The following is a 14,925-nucleotide window of genomic DNA, read 5'->3' on the forward strand; positions in this document are numbered from 1 at the left end:
GCTTTTGAGGATGCTCCGATGTAAGCAATAGGTGTAAACAAAGCTGGTGGTACCAGACCAGTTGGTACTTCTTGTAAACAAATGGGAAGAAGGATGTAAGGACTGAGATTCACAACTTTTAGTTCTTTATTCATCCTGGTTAAGGTACTGACGGGCGATTTGTAGTTTTGTTAGTGCTGCCAGAATGAATGCGATTTCACAATCGACACTCCTTCTCAATGCACTCGGATGGTTATCAGGAACATCACGACATCAACTGTCAGTTCTAGGGATCAGGTTTGGGCAGCGACATGTATATAACTGTCTTTACGAGTAACACTTGTTTGAAAGGTGGACGATGGATAACCGGAGCTCATTGGAGATTTTTGCCACTGCCTAGATCAAAATGGGAGTGGGAAACATTTGATTTGGGGATGTCTTCAATATCGGATGCAAGGGGTGTTACTGAGAAAGGTCAATTTTTTTTTATATATATTACATTGACTTTCATGGAGGGTGTTTCTCCATTTAGGCGGTAGCCTATCGATTTGTGATTTACAACGTTAGGATGAGATGTATTGGAGTTTTACACATTTATGCTATGTAATTTGGAGGCATGTGGATTTATACCCTGTTTAAACAATGTGGGTATGGATAGGAAGTTGCTCAATCCAACTTACGTGTTGCATAACTTTTATGTTTCGTTGATATAGAACTCATAAGTTTCTTTAGAGGATTTGGAATTAAGTGGAGCTCCTGCATAGCGGCAGCATCCACAATGGGACAGAAATGAATTTCAACTAAAATAATTCAGAGTTTCGTGAATTCCGAGGACGGAATTCCTTTTGTTAGGGGGGAAGAATGTAATACCCCTATTTTCCAAAAGGATAAAATTGGAATTTAAGTTTATTTTTGTGCATTTTTAATTGATTTTGTGTCTATTTGTTTATGTGATTAATTGTTTTATTTGTATTTGATTTAATTGTTGATGGTGTATTTGAATTTGCCTTATTTGATTAATTAGTATTTAATTTAATTGTGGTGGGTTGCTTTGTGAAGTATGTGTTGAATTGTTTTATTTTTATTTAATTTAATTGTATTTTATTTGTTGTAATTGAATTAAATTCATTTTTAAATGCTGTGTTATTTTATTTATTTATCTTTAAAACAAGGTTGGGCTTGGATAGGATTAACGGACTATTTGAATAATGTAAAGGGGTACAGTTTTTACACATGGAAGTATATACATGTATATATAGGTATATATGTATATAAGGTAGTTTTAATTATTGGTATTTATTAATAATTAAACTGGTGTTGTTTATCATATTTTAATATATGTTATAATTTTAGGGTTACGTGTATATTCTCAAGTATTTAGCCGACTTGAATTATAACTTTTGTGGTTGCCCTTTTCTTTCTAGGATTAGAATTAGAATTAGGGTTTTAGTTTTCTAAACCTATAAATATATTATTAGACGTCGGCTTAGGGTTAGGAAACCATAAAACTTCATTCACAAACACTCGTTCATAAACAGAGAGTTATATAGAGAAAACAGAGAGGTTGTGAGAAACAAACAGAACAACTTTGGTGAGGGCTTGGCCGTGGCTTGACGAACAGACATAGGAGAAGGGAAGATTGAGCCCTAGGAGACTGAACAGTGAATTGGACGTCGTTGGAAAGCTTAGGAAGACGGCGACATGGTTTTGAATCCAAAATTGTAAAGGCAAGTTCTTTCTTTTCTCTCTCCCGTTGCTTGTGTTCTGTGCATCCTTAGAGAGTCTCTAGGGTTATAATTGGTTATTAAATTGAATCTTAGATGCTTATTATATGCTATATCAATTTTCTGTATGCGTGAATTTACTTTGTTACAGTCTATGCAAGTTTGGTTTGGTTTGATTACAATGTTTTCTCTTCTTGTGCATGTTTGATCGGGGAATGTTCTAAGGTTTTATTTAATGCAAACTAACTTAAGTAAAAGTATGGGATGGTTCTAGACTCACTTAGAACTCCTAGTAACAGTTTTAAAAACAAACAGAGGGAGTGGAAGTGGCCGGTGTTGAAGCAGATGGTTGGAAAACGGGGCTGGAGGAGAACAGAGGCTCAGAGGAATGAAGAGCCGGCTCTTAGAATTGAAGAGCTGACTCCCATCATTCAAGAGCTGGCTCCAAGAAGGCATGGAGCTAGCTCCATGCTTGCTAGAGCCTGCTCTTGTATTCTAAGAGCAGGCTTTCTCCTATTTTCTCCTATTTTGACGGATACTGGGTTTTTGGGTGCATTGTGTGGACGATTCTTGAGTCTGGAATTGTGTGGGAAGTAGACTAAGATGATTAACATGCAACCTAGGTATTTTTATAAGTTACCAGTGCATAAGAGATGCAATTACGCAAGTGGAATTAACAGAGGGAACTTAAACAACTTTATATGCTAGTTCTGGACAGAAAGGATTTAATTGCCTAAGTTTAAACTAGCAATTTAAGTGGATTATAACATGAGTTTAAACTTGTTTTAGAGGTACAGAAGGGTTGTCATTTACGTGAATGGAGCAGGCTCTGTGGTTTTGGATGGTTTTGGGTGTCACAACGTGTGTTACATAAGCTTGAAACCTTAGAGAAGGCTCTTCAAAAACTTAGAGAAGGCTCTATCCACTTAGAGAAGGCTCTTGAAAAACTTAGAGAAGGTTCTCCCTTAGTTGGAGACGTCTCTTGTTGCTTAGAGCCTTCTCCAGTTTTTTTAGAGAAGTCTTTGTGATCTTGTGCAATACAGAAGCTTAGTCACGTAATGTTTGGTCCAAACTGGCTTATTTTCAGCTATGTTTGGGTTACTGTAATGGTTTTAAATCTTAATTCACGGAATATTAAAGCCCTAGGATGCATTAATTTATTTGTAAGCTAATGTTTTAAACCGTAAGAAAATCTAAAGCAAGTCGTAGTCAGTTTACGGACTTGGAGGACCGGAAGGATTTAAATGCACAAACTGTGTCTAGAAATTAAAAAGAGTTGGAACATGGATTCCAAACATTATATCATGCTATACTAGAGCATATTTTAATAAATGAAGGCCTTAGCACTCATGGATTTAACCGTAGGAAAGTGTACAAAGCAGTACAGGCAGTTAACGGATGGAAGGGTTTAATTTCCTAATTTAATTTTAATAATTTAATGGTTTATGTATATATTTATAAATCTTATTTTGGTTGCATGCTAGGATCATTTAATTAACAAGTTTGATCTATGCATATCTTGGATGTTAATGGTGGAAATACTATATTTTTTTTCTGCAATTACTTGGACTATGGATTTGGATTTTACTTGCTAGACTATCAAACTGTTTATGCAATTACTTGGATTAAATGCTTGGATTGTAATTGCTGGATTATTAAATGGTGTATGCAATTACTTGGATTATGGATTTGGATTTGTATTGCTGGACTATTAAACTGTTTTAGCAATTATAGGGATGATATTTTGGGATTATAGTTGATGTACTGTTGCAATTCTGTTTTATCAACTACTTGGATTTTGTGGATTTATGTGATGCACTGATGGAGTTGTTGTATCATTTACGGATCATATACATGGTATGCACCGGTATGGAACGGTGGTATACGGAGGGACGGATTAGATCAAAACGCTAATTCCAACCCATTCATACATACGGAATGGATTAACTAAAATAGTTAAATCCTACATGGCTTTATGTCCTGTAAACTAAAACAGTTAAACGACATATTAGATGGTTATTTATATTTCTGTATTAGGAAGGATAGGGTTTTAACTAAAACGTTTAAATCCTGATTAAATGTTGTCTTGAGCGACGAATAGTTGAGCGGCACTACATTGGTTTGGAGGGGAATTTATATATATAAATTATGGTACCGCGATCTGAGCTTGAGTCTCATAGTCGGCGGTTAGGGTGCGTATATGCAGTAGGATGAGTAACTAGCTATGTTGGTTGAGGTATACCCTGTTAAGCTTAGGTAGTCATGCCCACTCAGGTGCGTATTGCATGCTGCCTTCTATTCAGGTTAAGACCCTCAGCATAGTTTAGTGAGAGTCCTGTAGTGTGGATATATATTTATCTATTACGGACTATATAGATATGGTTGGGACATATATGATGCATCTATGTATCGGGTCTCTATTTGGATTGTAGTTAGGATAGAACTTGTTCGTGGGCCTGACTCACTATTAGTTTTTTAGGTTACGAACGGTTCTAGGCCTTAGAGCTTGTTCGTGCTGACCAGAGATGACTACTCATTCTACCGACGATGTAGGAGGTTTCTTCATGGTTTAGCAGTGGATTTCTTTACAGTTGTTCATTTTTCAACGTTGGTTTTGATTAGAGGTCCACCAGATGGATTCCCGAGTTGTATTGGAATTGAAAAAAGTTAGATGTATCAGATTAATACTTTATTTATAAAATTTAATTTTGAGGTTTTCAGTTTTGGATTATCATTCTAGTTTCTTTTCAGCAGTTTTATTTATTCTTGTTTCCTTAATTGTATTCTGTATTCGATTATTGCTAATTGGTTTGATATCCTCGGGGTAATCGGGCGTTGGCCTGGCTCACTCGTATTTGGAAATCCGGGGGTATCACAACTTGTTAGCTAGGATGGTTGACAAGTGTAGGCTTAGGATTAAGCCTAGGAAGGTGCCTTGGATTTGTGACAAGGGTAGGCTCATATTTTAGTCTTGCATTGTATGTGTATGAGAGGTAGTGTAAGAGCACATAATGAGTGGAGGAATACTAAATCCTCCACTCACCATTTTCACTTTCATCTTTTTCATTACACTTGTTCTCAAAATCCTAACCTAGCCACCATTGGAGAAAAGCTTGGCTTATAGTTGTGTGGGTTACCCGTAAGGAGACAATGTTCTTGGATGCACATCATCCTTAGGGGCTTATGAGTACTTTGAAGCATTTTTGTATATTGACACGCACTTGTTTAGCGTGCTTTCCTTTTGGATGTTATATTTTGTATACCATGGATGTATGGTATTTTGCATGTCTCGCAGTGCAGTCATGACATCCGTGCAGAATGTAGCAAAATCATCTCGGTGGGCTACAGCATCGGCTCGAATGGCAGCAGTATTTGCTCTGATAGCAACTACTGCATCCTCAAGAGCCTGAATACGTTCTCCAAAGCCGGGAGTCTGACTAGGAGCCTCAGGTATGGATGAATCAGAAGAAAGATCTTGAGTCTGCTCCTCCTCGTGTACTGGCAACCCAGCTGGAGAGTGCTGCTCTGCATCATCTGCAGGTCGCTTTAAATCAATGTCTATGTGCTCGGCAACTGGACCTACTGGTACATCATCCGCTGTAGGATCTACTGCTGCTGCCTCAGCCTCCTCAGCCTCGAGCTCCTCTGCAGCCACTACTGCGTGGTCCTACAGTCTGGTGATAATAGCATTGTAGCTCTTGTTCTAGTCCATCTTCAAGAAGTGACAGGAACCTCTGTCAGGGTGCTTCTAATGATGAAAAGGATAGTGCTGATCAATTAGTATTTGGGTGATGAGGTGGCTAAAAAGGAGAGACTTAGCCCCTCCAGGCTTCTCCTTGCTGATATAATCATCGAAAAGCTTCCTCATCATGCTCCAGATGAGCGCGAGGATAGATACCTAGTGGCCTGTATAAAATGCGTAGAGGGCTGTCAGATAGTCTCCTCGCCGTTGAATCTTATGCCCGGCCATATATATATTCTGAAAGAGAACAGAATCAAAGAACCATAGGTCATCTAGAAGAAAGGTTCGGGTGGCAAAAGTCTCGCCATCGGCATGGTGACCTATCAGAAATACTGCCATGTCGGCATAAGAAAGCCTGTATAGCCTCGGATATAGCTCCTGTAGCTCCGGAAGGCATCGGTGTGGACAATGGCATGATCTGGCTAGCGTGTCCATAGTAATAGTAATCTGATGGCCATCTATGGTAGTGACCAGCACTGTCGTGGTACGCGGGGACGGTCAGAGGTTCTGGAAGAACATCCGTACTAGCCGCGGGCAAACTGGCTCAGTAACTGGGGCAAGAATAACTGCAAGGCCCCTCTAGATAATATCATGATAAGCTGATCAGGTCAACACTGATCTGGAGAAAAAATCTGTGTCAAACACTGACTCATAGTCCACTGTCATATGCGCATATCTAGGCGCAGGCCTATCATGCTCTCGAGATGGCTGCTGGCTGGTGTGATGAAGATGGTAATGGTGAATGCTCAGCTCCAGCATGTGATGGAGATGGGGATGGTGTAAACGCAGGTTGAGCCATAGAAGTAGATGGAATATGATCATCCTCAATTTCATGAGCAGGTGACTGAGGTGGAGTAGGCTCTAATGGCTCCTCCTATGCATGAGAGGGCTCTGCTGGCTCCTCTATCCTAGGTCTGATATGTCTCCGAGGCCCGTGTTGCCTCTTGGCAATAGTCTTGCACTTAGTCATGGCCTAAAAAATAATTTAAAAACTTGCAAGGGGAGTCAGTGCCAGAATAAAGAATTAAAAGTACAAAATAGAAACATGCATGTCAAATAAGATAGACAAAACATATAGATGACATGAATCTATGCAAGTAACAGGATATGAAGCATGCTAAATAATGTGAGTATGAAATGCATCCAATGTAGAATATCACAGGCATTGGACATGAATGAGATAGCATGGACACAAGATAAGATGCATGGAATGTGTGTATGAGATCTGTGAAGTTCGATCAATCACAAAAAAAATGTGAGATTGATCTCAAAACTTCGATCGATCTGAGAAATTGAAAAGGATGAGTTCGATCGATCTGAGATAGAAGTTTGATCGATCGAACTGTGCGAAGATGAAAATTGAAAGGTCACAGATATGTGACTTTGGAAGCATGGGGGCCACACGAACAAGGTCGTGGGCCCATCAACATAACAATTCCTCAATCTTAGTCCCTTTACAAAGCCCATACTCCCAAAATGGATTCAAAATACACAAATATATACATATATATACAAATCTAAATACACATATATACAAACATGCTTCAAGCTTCATCAATGGAGGAAATCATCAATAATACATCCTAGATCTAGCATGTAGGCAACATGTATTGAACAAGTTAAAGCTTGAAATCATAAGATATGGCTCGGATCTTACCTCAAGTCGCGAGAGAAGATGAGAAGAAGATGGAGATGAAAATCCGAGAGGAGAGAGAGAGAATCAACGTTGTTTGGATCTCGTCAGAGATTCACCGGAGAAGATGATGAAGATGGGTGCACAGTGGTGATGGGAATGAGGCACAAGGGTTTGGAGGGTTGGATCGATCTAATGAATCGATCTTGAGACCCTCAAGGTCTATTTTTAAAAACTTTTTCCGATCAGTTCAATCGATCGAATTGAGATTTCAGATCAATCGAACTTTGATGATCTCTCTTCAAAGTGTTTTTGGAATTTTTGAAATTTTTGAAAAATTAAAAACTAAAATTAAAAATTAAAATTGAAAAATAGAAAATATTTTTGGATTTTTGAAAAATAGAATAAAATAAAAAAAAGAAACTAAAATCTTTTGGATTTTTAAAATAAATAAAATAAAAATCTTTCTCTTCTTTTTTATTTTTTATTTTTTTTATTTTGAAAAATTAAGTAAATAAAAGAAAATAAAAGAAAATCTTTTTGTATTTTTGGAAAATAAAATAAAATAAAATAAATTTTTTGGATTTTTTGAAAATTAAAAAGTCAAATAAAGTCAAACAAAAGTAAAAATAGAGAATTGAAGAACTAAGATTGATCTGAACAAAATGTTCGATTGATCAGACAGAGAGCAAAAATATGCAGGTTTTTGGTTAAAAAATTTGGTTAAGTGTTGGAACTTGCAGATCGATCGAACTTTAAAGTTGGATCGATCGAAGAACTTCAGATCGATCTTGAAATGTTTTCGATCGATGAGACAGAGAGCTGAAATATGCAGGTTGATGCAAGCTCAAAATTTTTCTAAGCGTTGGATCACGAGATCGATCGAACTTTGAAGTTGGATTGATCTAAGGTCTTCTGATCGATCTGAGAATGAGTTCGAATGAGGGGACATAGAGGTAATTTGGATGCAGGTGGATGCAGGTCAAATTTTTTTCTAAGTGTTGGATGTAGATGGAAGTTCGATAGATCGAACTCTCGTTTGAGATCGATCGAAGTTATGCAAATTGCTCAATCACAACATAAAAGTTCATGCAATCCTAATCACAGTTCCTAGCAATGCATATGAACCAAAAACAAGTATCTAGACTTCGCAAGAAATGAAATTTAAGTAAAAATGAGGGAGGAATAGGGTTTTGACACCCTACGAAATGTCGTGCTAGTCTTTAACGTCTCTAAAAAGAGGTTGGGCTCTTTTAGCCTGGATCAAAGATCTTGTAATGCATCCCCTCCTTGTTGGGGTAATAGATGCTTTGAACTCCACCCAACAAACAGTTCTTTGAAGAACTTGTTGGATCAAGCTCAAAAGAAACTTTTGATCCCTTGTCAATGCAATCACAACCTTTGGGCTTTCATGCCCTTTCAAGGCAAGAATTTGAAACAAGACTTTGAGAATGCAAGGTTGAAGATGATTCCCTTGAAGTTTTGGTCTTACATAAAAGCTCACTTCCTTGACATTGAAGATCATGACATTTATCTACAACATTAACCTTTCCTTCATATTTGTCAAATGAATTGGGTGTGGGATTGAAGATATTCAACTTCACCTTTATGTGGCCAAATGAGATCTTCATTATCCCCGTCCTATAATTAATGTTGGCATTAGTGGTTGCCAAGAAAGGACGGCCAAGGATAACGGGAATTTGGCTTTTAGGATTGGGGACCGGTTCCATGTCAATGACAACGAAATCAACGGGGAAGAAAAACTTGTCAATTTTAATCAATACATCCTCAATTATACCCCTAGGCTTCTTAATGGATCGGTCAGCAAGTTGTAAAACTACCGATGTTGGTTTCAATTCACCTAGGCCCAATTTGACATAAACCGAGTATGGAAGAAGGTTAACACTTGCTCCTAAGTCAAGAAGCGCCCGATTAATGATATGTTCACCAATGATGCACGAAGTAATAGTTGAACCGGGGTCCTTAAACTTTGGTAAAGTGTTATGTTGCAAAATTGAGCTTACTTGCTCGGTCAAAGCTACTTTTCTTGGTGCTTGGCTCTTGTTCTTTTGCTTTTGGGTGCACAAGTCTTTCAAGAATTTGGCATAAGCCGAAATTTGCTTGATTGCATCCAAAAGTGAAAGATTGACTTTCACTTGCCTAAACATTTCCATGATTTCATTGATTTTTACCTTTTGCTTGTCTTTTGAAATGGATCCTTTTAAGCATCCGGAAATGGAGCTTTTGGCCAAACACTTTTTCAGCATTTTCTTTTGAAAAGTCCTCAACACAAGAATTTTTTCAATCACTTTGTTTCAAATCATTTTTCAACAAAATCTGTTCAAACTCATTTTTTGGCAAATCTTTCTTTAAATCATTTTCAAAATCATTCTTGAAATCACATTTTGAAGCTTTCTCATTCACAAGATCATGTATATGCAATGAAGGAGGATATGGGATGTGAAATGGGACGGGTGACAACTTAAGGTTGCACCGGTTCACTCTTTTCATTAGATATTTCAACTTGATTATCCACAATCCTACAACTCCGCAAGGTAGTCACCGCATTAACATGCTCAATGGTGTGGCCTTCCGATGAGGAATGGGTTTCCACAACGCATTGTTGCTTCGGTGGCGCATTCATAGGCATCTTTCCCTTCTCTCTAGCATTAAGAGTGCTTGCTATTTGCCCTACTTGGGTTTCTAGCTTTGCAATAGATTGAGAGTGAGAATGAAGCAATTGAGTGTTAGCCTCTAAAGTGCCCAAAGCATTCAAAACTTTGTCTTCAAAGGCAGGACTTCTAGTATTTCCTTGGGAATAAGATTGGTTAGGAAAATGAGAGTTAGCAAATTGATTCCCTTGTGATTGATAAGGTCTATAACCTTGGGATCCTTGGTTTTGAAGTGGAAGTGGAATGTACTTCCCTTAAAAACCGCCTTGGGAAGGGTTTGAGCCTTCTCCTTAGTTTTTCCAAGAGAAATTCGGATGATTTCTCCAACTTGGATTATAATGAGTACCATAAGGATTATTCCCTTGGTTCACAAAAGCTGCATTGACTTGTTCATTAGGTTCATTTTGCACTTGTCCGTGAGGACAATGAGAAATAGAATGAAAAACACTAGAACAAGTCATACATGTTTCATTTGATGCAAGATGAGAATGGTTAGGGAAGGAAGATACTTGGTTCGCCGAGTTTTGGTTAATAAAAAATTGATCAAACCTTTGAGATAAAGACTTCATTTCGGCGACTATTTCATTTGAATGGTCGACTTGATGTAAGCCAACACTCTTCCTACCTTGTGAATTTCTACCATTCTTAGAAAATAATCCTCTATGCAAAGAATTTTCACTCATGGTCTCATAAAGACACCACACGTTAGCCTCATGCCTATCAATGTATGAGCCACCTATGGAAGCATCAACCATGCCTTTGTAATTATCCGGTAAGCTCTCAAAGAAATATTGAACTAATTTCCATTTGGGCATGTCATGATGTGGACACTTCCTAAGCAATTCATTAAAGCGTTCCCATGCCTGATGAAACGTTTCTCCATCCCCATGTGAAAAATCTCGAATTGAGGTTCTCATGGCGTTGGTCTTAGAAACCGGATAGTACTTCTTCAAGAACGCTTGTTGCATTTTTTCCCAAGAAGTGATTGAAAAAGGTCTAAGATTGTTAAACCAATACTTTGCCTTGTCTTTTAAGGTGAATGGAAAAAGTTTGAGTCTTAAGACCTCTTCTGGCATGTCCATATATTTTACAGTGGAACATACTTCTAGAAACTCATCTAAATGCTTGTAAGGTTCTTCAATTGGAAGTCCATGATAGTGAGGAAGCATTTGAATGGTTTGTGGCTTAATTTCATAGTGATGTGCTCTAAATGGTGGCAATTGAATGCATGTGGGTGCATTGTATTCATTAGGCACATAGTGATCTCTTAAAGCGAGTGGATGATTAGCAATTTGAGGTGCAACGTGGGCACCTTGATTTTGATTTCCTTAAATGATGGGAGGTTGTGGAGCATACATTGGCCTTGGCATTCCAAATGGAACTTGGCCTTGTTGTTGTTGTGGTTGGTGAATGAATGGCCTAGGCATGTCTAACGGTGCTTGCATGTTCTCATGATGCACATTTGGATGGAGGATACTTGTTGGTCTATGTGACCAAGGTCCTTTACATGCTCTTCATTATGGCTTCCATTAATGTAATGGATTGGGTAGAACTAGAACTTCCTCTTCCCCTAGGATTTCTAACTACGGATTCAAGATGTAAATCAAGAGGGACAAGAGTTGGTCTTAGTGATCTACGACCATGCATGCACAATGTAAAAACACATAAACACAATGAATGAACAAACACTTTGACTTCACAACAATTCAATGAATCTTCCTCCATAAACACTTAACCCATACTCTTATGCTTTAACAACAATGATGCAAAGAACAATTAAGATTGCCTCCACGCGGGCTCACGATTTATCTAAGAAATTAACAACAACCCTCCACGCGGGCCGACAATTTAACTAAGGGATTGAGTAAGGAAAGTCTCACAAAGGTCCTATAGCACTTCAATTCCAAATTTATAGCTTAGCTTAGCAATTTTTTTTAAATTTTTAGCATTTTTCCATGCTTGCTTAGCTCTTTTGCTTGCCTCCTAGTTCAATGCTCCTTGTCAAAGATGAACAAACACAATAAGTAATCAAAAGAAAAATAAAAACAAAGTAAAGACACGATCAAAAGAGTACTAATTCCTAATTGATTCCATAAATACGACGTTGCCTAATCCCCGGCAACGGCGCCAAAAACTTGACGGTGGTTGTGTGTCGTCGTCCTACCACACCATAAGCTTAGAGAGTGTGCATTAAGGCGAGGGCCAAGTTTTACATTTATAGAAGCCACTATTACCTTCACTAAAAATATAGTTAGGTTGAGTAGGGATCGTCCCAAGGGATTAGAGTCGAATTTGGTTGTGGAATCACTATTAGGGTTAGTAGGTTGGGTGATCAAACAAGTAGATGGTTGGTTGATTAAACTAGAGAGCAAATTAAATTAAATAATTGAATGCAGTAAAGAGTAAGTAAGAGAGAGAGATCTTGGGGTTTAGAGGTCACCACCAAACAATACTTTTCTACACCCTTAACAAGTGACTAATGAGAGAAATGTGTGTTGCAATATTGATGTGTGTGTGTGTTTGGTTAATTCAATTAGCAAAGGTGACCAATTAAGCATATTTGGTCTAATCAACATGTGAAAAGCACAATATATCTAACAATTAAGTATATATTGTCTAAATAACATGTGAAAAGCATAATATATCTAGCAAGTCATTAATCCTTTCATTAAGCTCATAAGCCAAATACACCACAAGGTTAAAGATATATGCTTCTTGCATTCAAAAGTATGGAACATCAAACAACAAGCATAAATTGTCCTCCCATCTAACAACTATGCTACCACTATACTACAATTAAGCTAATGACATGAAATTAAACTAATTAACCTAAGGGAGAGGCACAATCCATCAAGAAATGAGCATGAACCATCTAGAAAATTACAAGAGCATTCCATTAAGCACAATATTTTGACAATCTCTAGATCTATGGTATTAATACACATAGACATGCATCAATAACACAAGAAATAGAAATAAACACATGAACATCTATTCTAGAATATATAGACATATGGATAGAATGAAATGATCAATTGGAAGCATTAAACCACATAAATCATTGAATAAACAAGATCTATATATATAAAAGTGCCAAAACATGTATTACAACACCAATCCCTCAATAATACACAAAATCAAGATGTAGAAAGCATGCTTTGGGCTAACTCTAGCCCCAAGCGGATGTCTAGCCACTCATGGTAGTGCTTCTCCAACCCTCAAGGGCTAAATCCGTGGTAGAGATTTGCTCCTTGGTTGATGAAGAGTCTCCAATGGTGTCTCTAGCCTCCTCCTCCTCTAAGCTTCCTCTCCAAGAGTTCTATAAGGTATGATATGATATGATGTAAAAAGTAATCCTTATCCTTATATAGGTAGGTCAAATGATACCCAAAATAAGCTGAGGTCGTATAGCAAATATTCCCTAATGATTGGATAAAGGACAACTTTTTGTGAGCTAGAAATTTAACTTTTTCGCACTGGAGGAAGTTCGATTGATTGAACCTTAGACTTGGATCGATCGAATATGGCTGAGATCTATCGAATTGAAGTTGGATCGATCTTCAATGGCGGTGCTTTTAAGATAAAAACAAATCTGAGATATTTTGATGATATTTTTGGAAAAAGGACAAAAGTGGTTGGTAGGGTGGTACAACTAGATAAGATCAATCATTTGGATAAGGACAAGGTGGTTCGATCGATCGAAGAATGATGTTGGATCGATCGAACTTTTGAGATCTCTAAAAATGTCATCATGGCTCTGATCCATCTTGAAGTGCTGAGATCGATCATGTTGGATCGATCGAACTTTGATCTGAGATCGATCGAAGATGTTGATTTCTACCTTTTTCTTCCTTTTGCTTCCACTTGGCTCCTTTCTTTGATTCATCTTGCATCATTTTTGCTCTTATTTGGCTGAGTTAGCTTATTTTTGGGATAAGTGCCTGAAAATAGAAATAATACGAAATCAATCTAAGACGGTAAAGTAAGATAGATAACGGTACTAGAATGCCTAAGCTTAAGGGGTTTAAATACGCACTTTTCAGTGCTCATCAATTTCGCATTCAATTCCAAGTTGACAACCATTGCTTAATTGTTACTTATAATTGTGGTTACTGGCAATTTGATGTTGTTAAGTACATTGATATTGTTATAGTGCTGTGATGGAATTATTGCTTTAGCTTAAGATGATCCCTTAGAACACCTTGAACATAGACGTTAAGTGGAATGCTTCCTTGTATTCATCTATATTAATCTTGCAATAATATTGAAACTTTAGGGTATTTGCATATGCTTCTTCCTACGAGTAACTTGATTACTCACCGTAGTTGTGTGGGTTATTTTACAGGTAAGGAGACAATGTTCTCGGATGCACATCATCCTTAGGGGCTTATGAGTACTTTGAAGCATTTTTGTATATTGACATGCACTTGTTTAGCATGCTTTCCTTTTGGATGTTATATTTTGTATACCATAGATGTATGGTATTTTACAAGCTAAGATGGCTTCTTTAATGCATAATATGTATTTAAGTACACTTGATAATACTCTCTTTGCATGTATAACATGAGGCCAAGGGCCATTGAATTTCAAGTTTAAATGTATGCTTTTAAAACTCAAGTTTTGCCTTAATAGCCTATTTTGTGAAAATAGAGGTTTGAAAGGTCAAATTTTGTAAACGGATTGAACTATATACGTCTGCGGGTGTGCTCACATTTCATAAAACTCTTAAGTTGCAACTTTTGAACTATTTATGGAATGATTTGTGGATTTTTATGCAAAATTCATGCGTGGGAGTGAGTTTCATGCTTCTCTTTTGTTTTAGCATGTTATCTATGCTTGATTAAGGCAAGAAAATGTTTTCAAATTTGTTTTGGATCAATTGGAATACTTGCGTAGCCTTAAGATTGGACCTAGTGCATTTTTCACACATTGCAGTAGCAGTTTTTTGCTGCTGTTTGCTATGCCGGTCGGCTGATAAGAATCATTAGCCGGCTGACACATGCTCGAGGAGCCATTCCAGTAGCCTTTTAAAGAAATTCATCATTTTAGGTGGCTGATGATTGGGGTTCGGCCGACCGAAGGTTGAGTTTCGGTTGGCTGATGGTTGCATTCTAGTCAACGATCCTCCCCGGGAATATCTCACTTCCCAGTTTCCTTGGACAGCCTTGTTACACC

The 14,925-nt window shown here is 37.6% G+C and overlaps 1 protein-coding gene and 1 pseudogene across 1 annotated transcript in view; one reads left to right on the top strand and one right to left on the bottom strand.

Moving 5' to 3' along the window:
- Nucleotides 1-4,884: 4,884 nt before the first annotated feature.
- LOC132280955 (uncharacterized) overlaps nucleotides 4,885-14,925 on the bottom strand; it is a 71,101-nt gene continuing 61,060 nt past the window's right edge. Inside the window, exon 2 of the mRNA XM_059782702.1 lies at nucleotides 4,885-5,360. Coding sequence (XP_059638685.1) covers nucleotides 4,885-5,360 — 476 coding nt within the window. The remainder of the gene's footprint in view (nucleotides 5,361-14,925) is intronic.
- LOC132287526 (small nucleolar RNA R71) lies at nucleotides 10,564-10,662 on the top strand (annotated as a pseudogene).

Source organism: Cornus florida, unplaced genomic scaffold (genome assembly GCF_030987335.1).
Source record: "Cornus florida cultivar Cherokee Brave unplaced genomic scaffold, ASM3098733v1 CherokeeBrave_3.0.0_Hap2_Chr11, whole genome shotgun sequence".
Lineage (NCBI taxonomy): Eukaryota > Viridiplantae > Streptophyta > Magnoliopsida > Cornales > Cornaceae > Cornus > Cornus florida.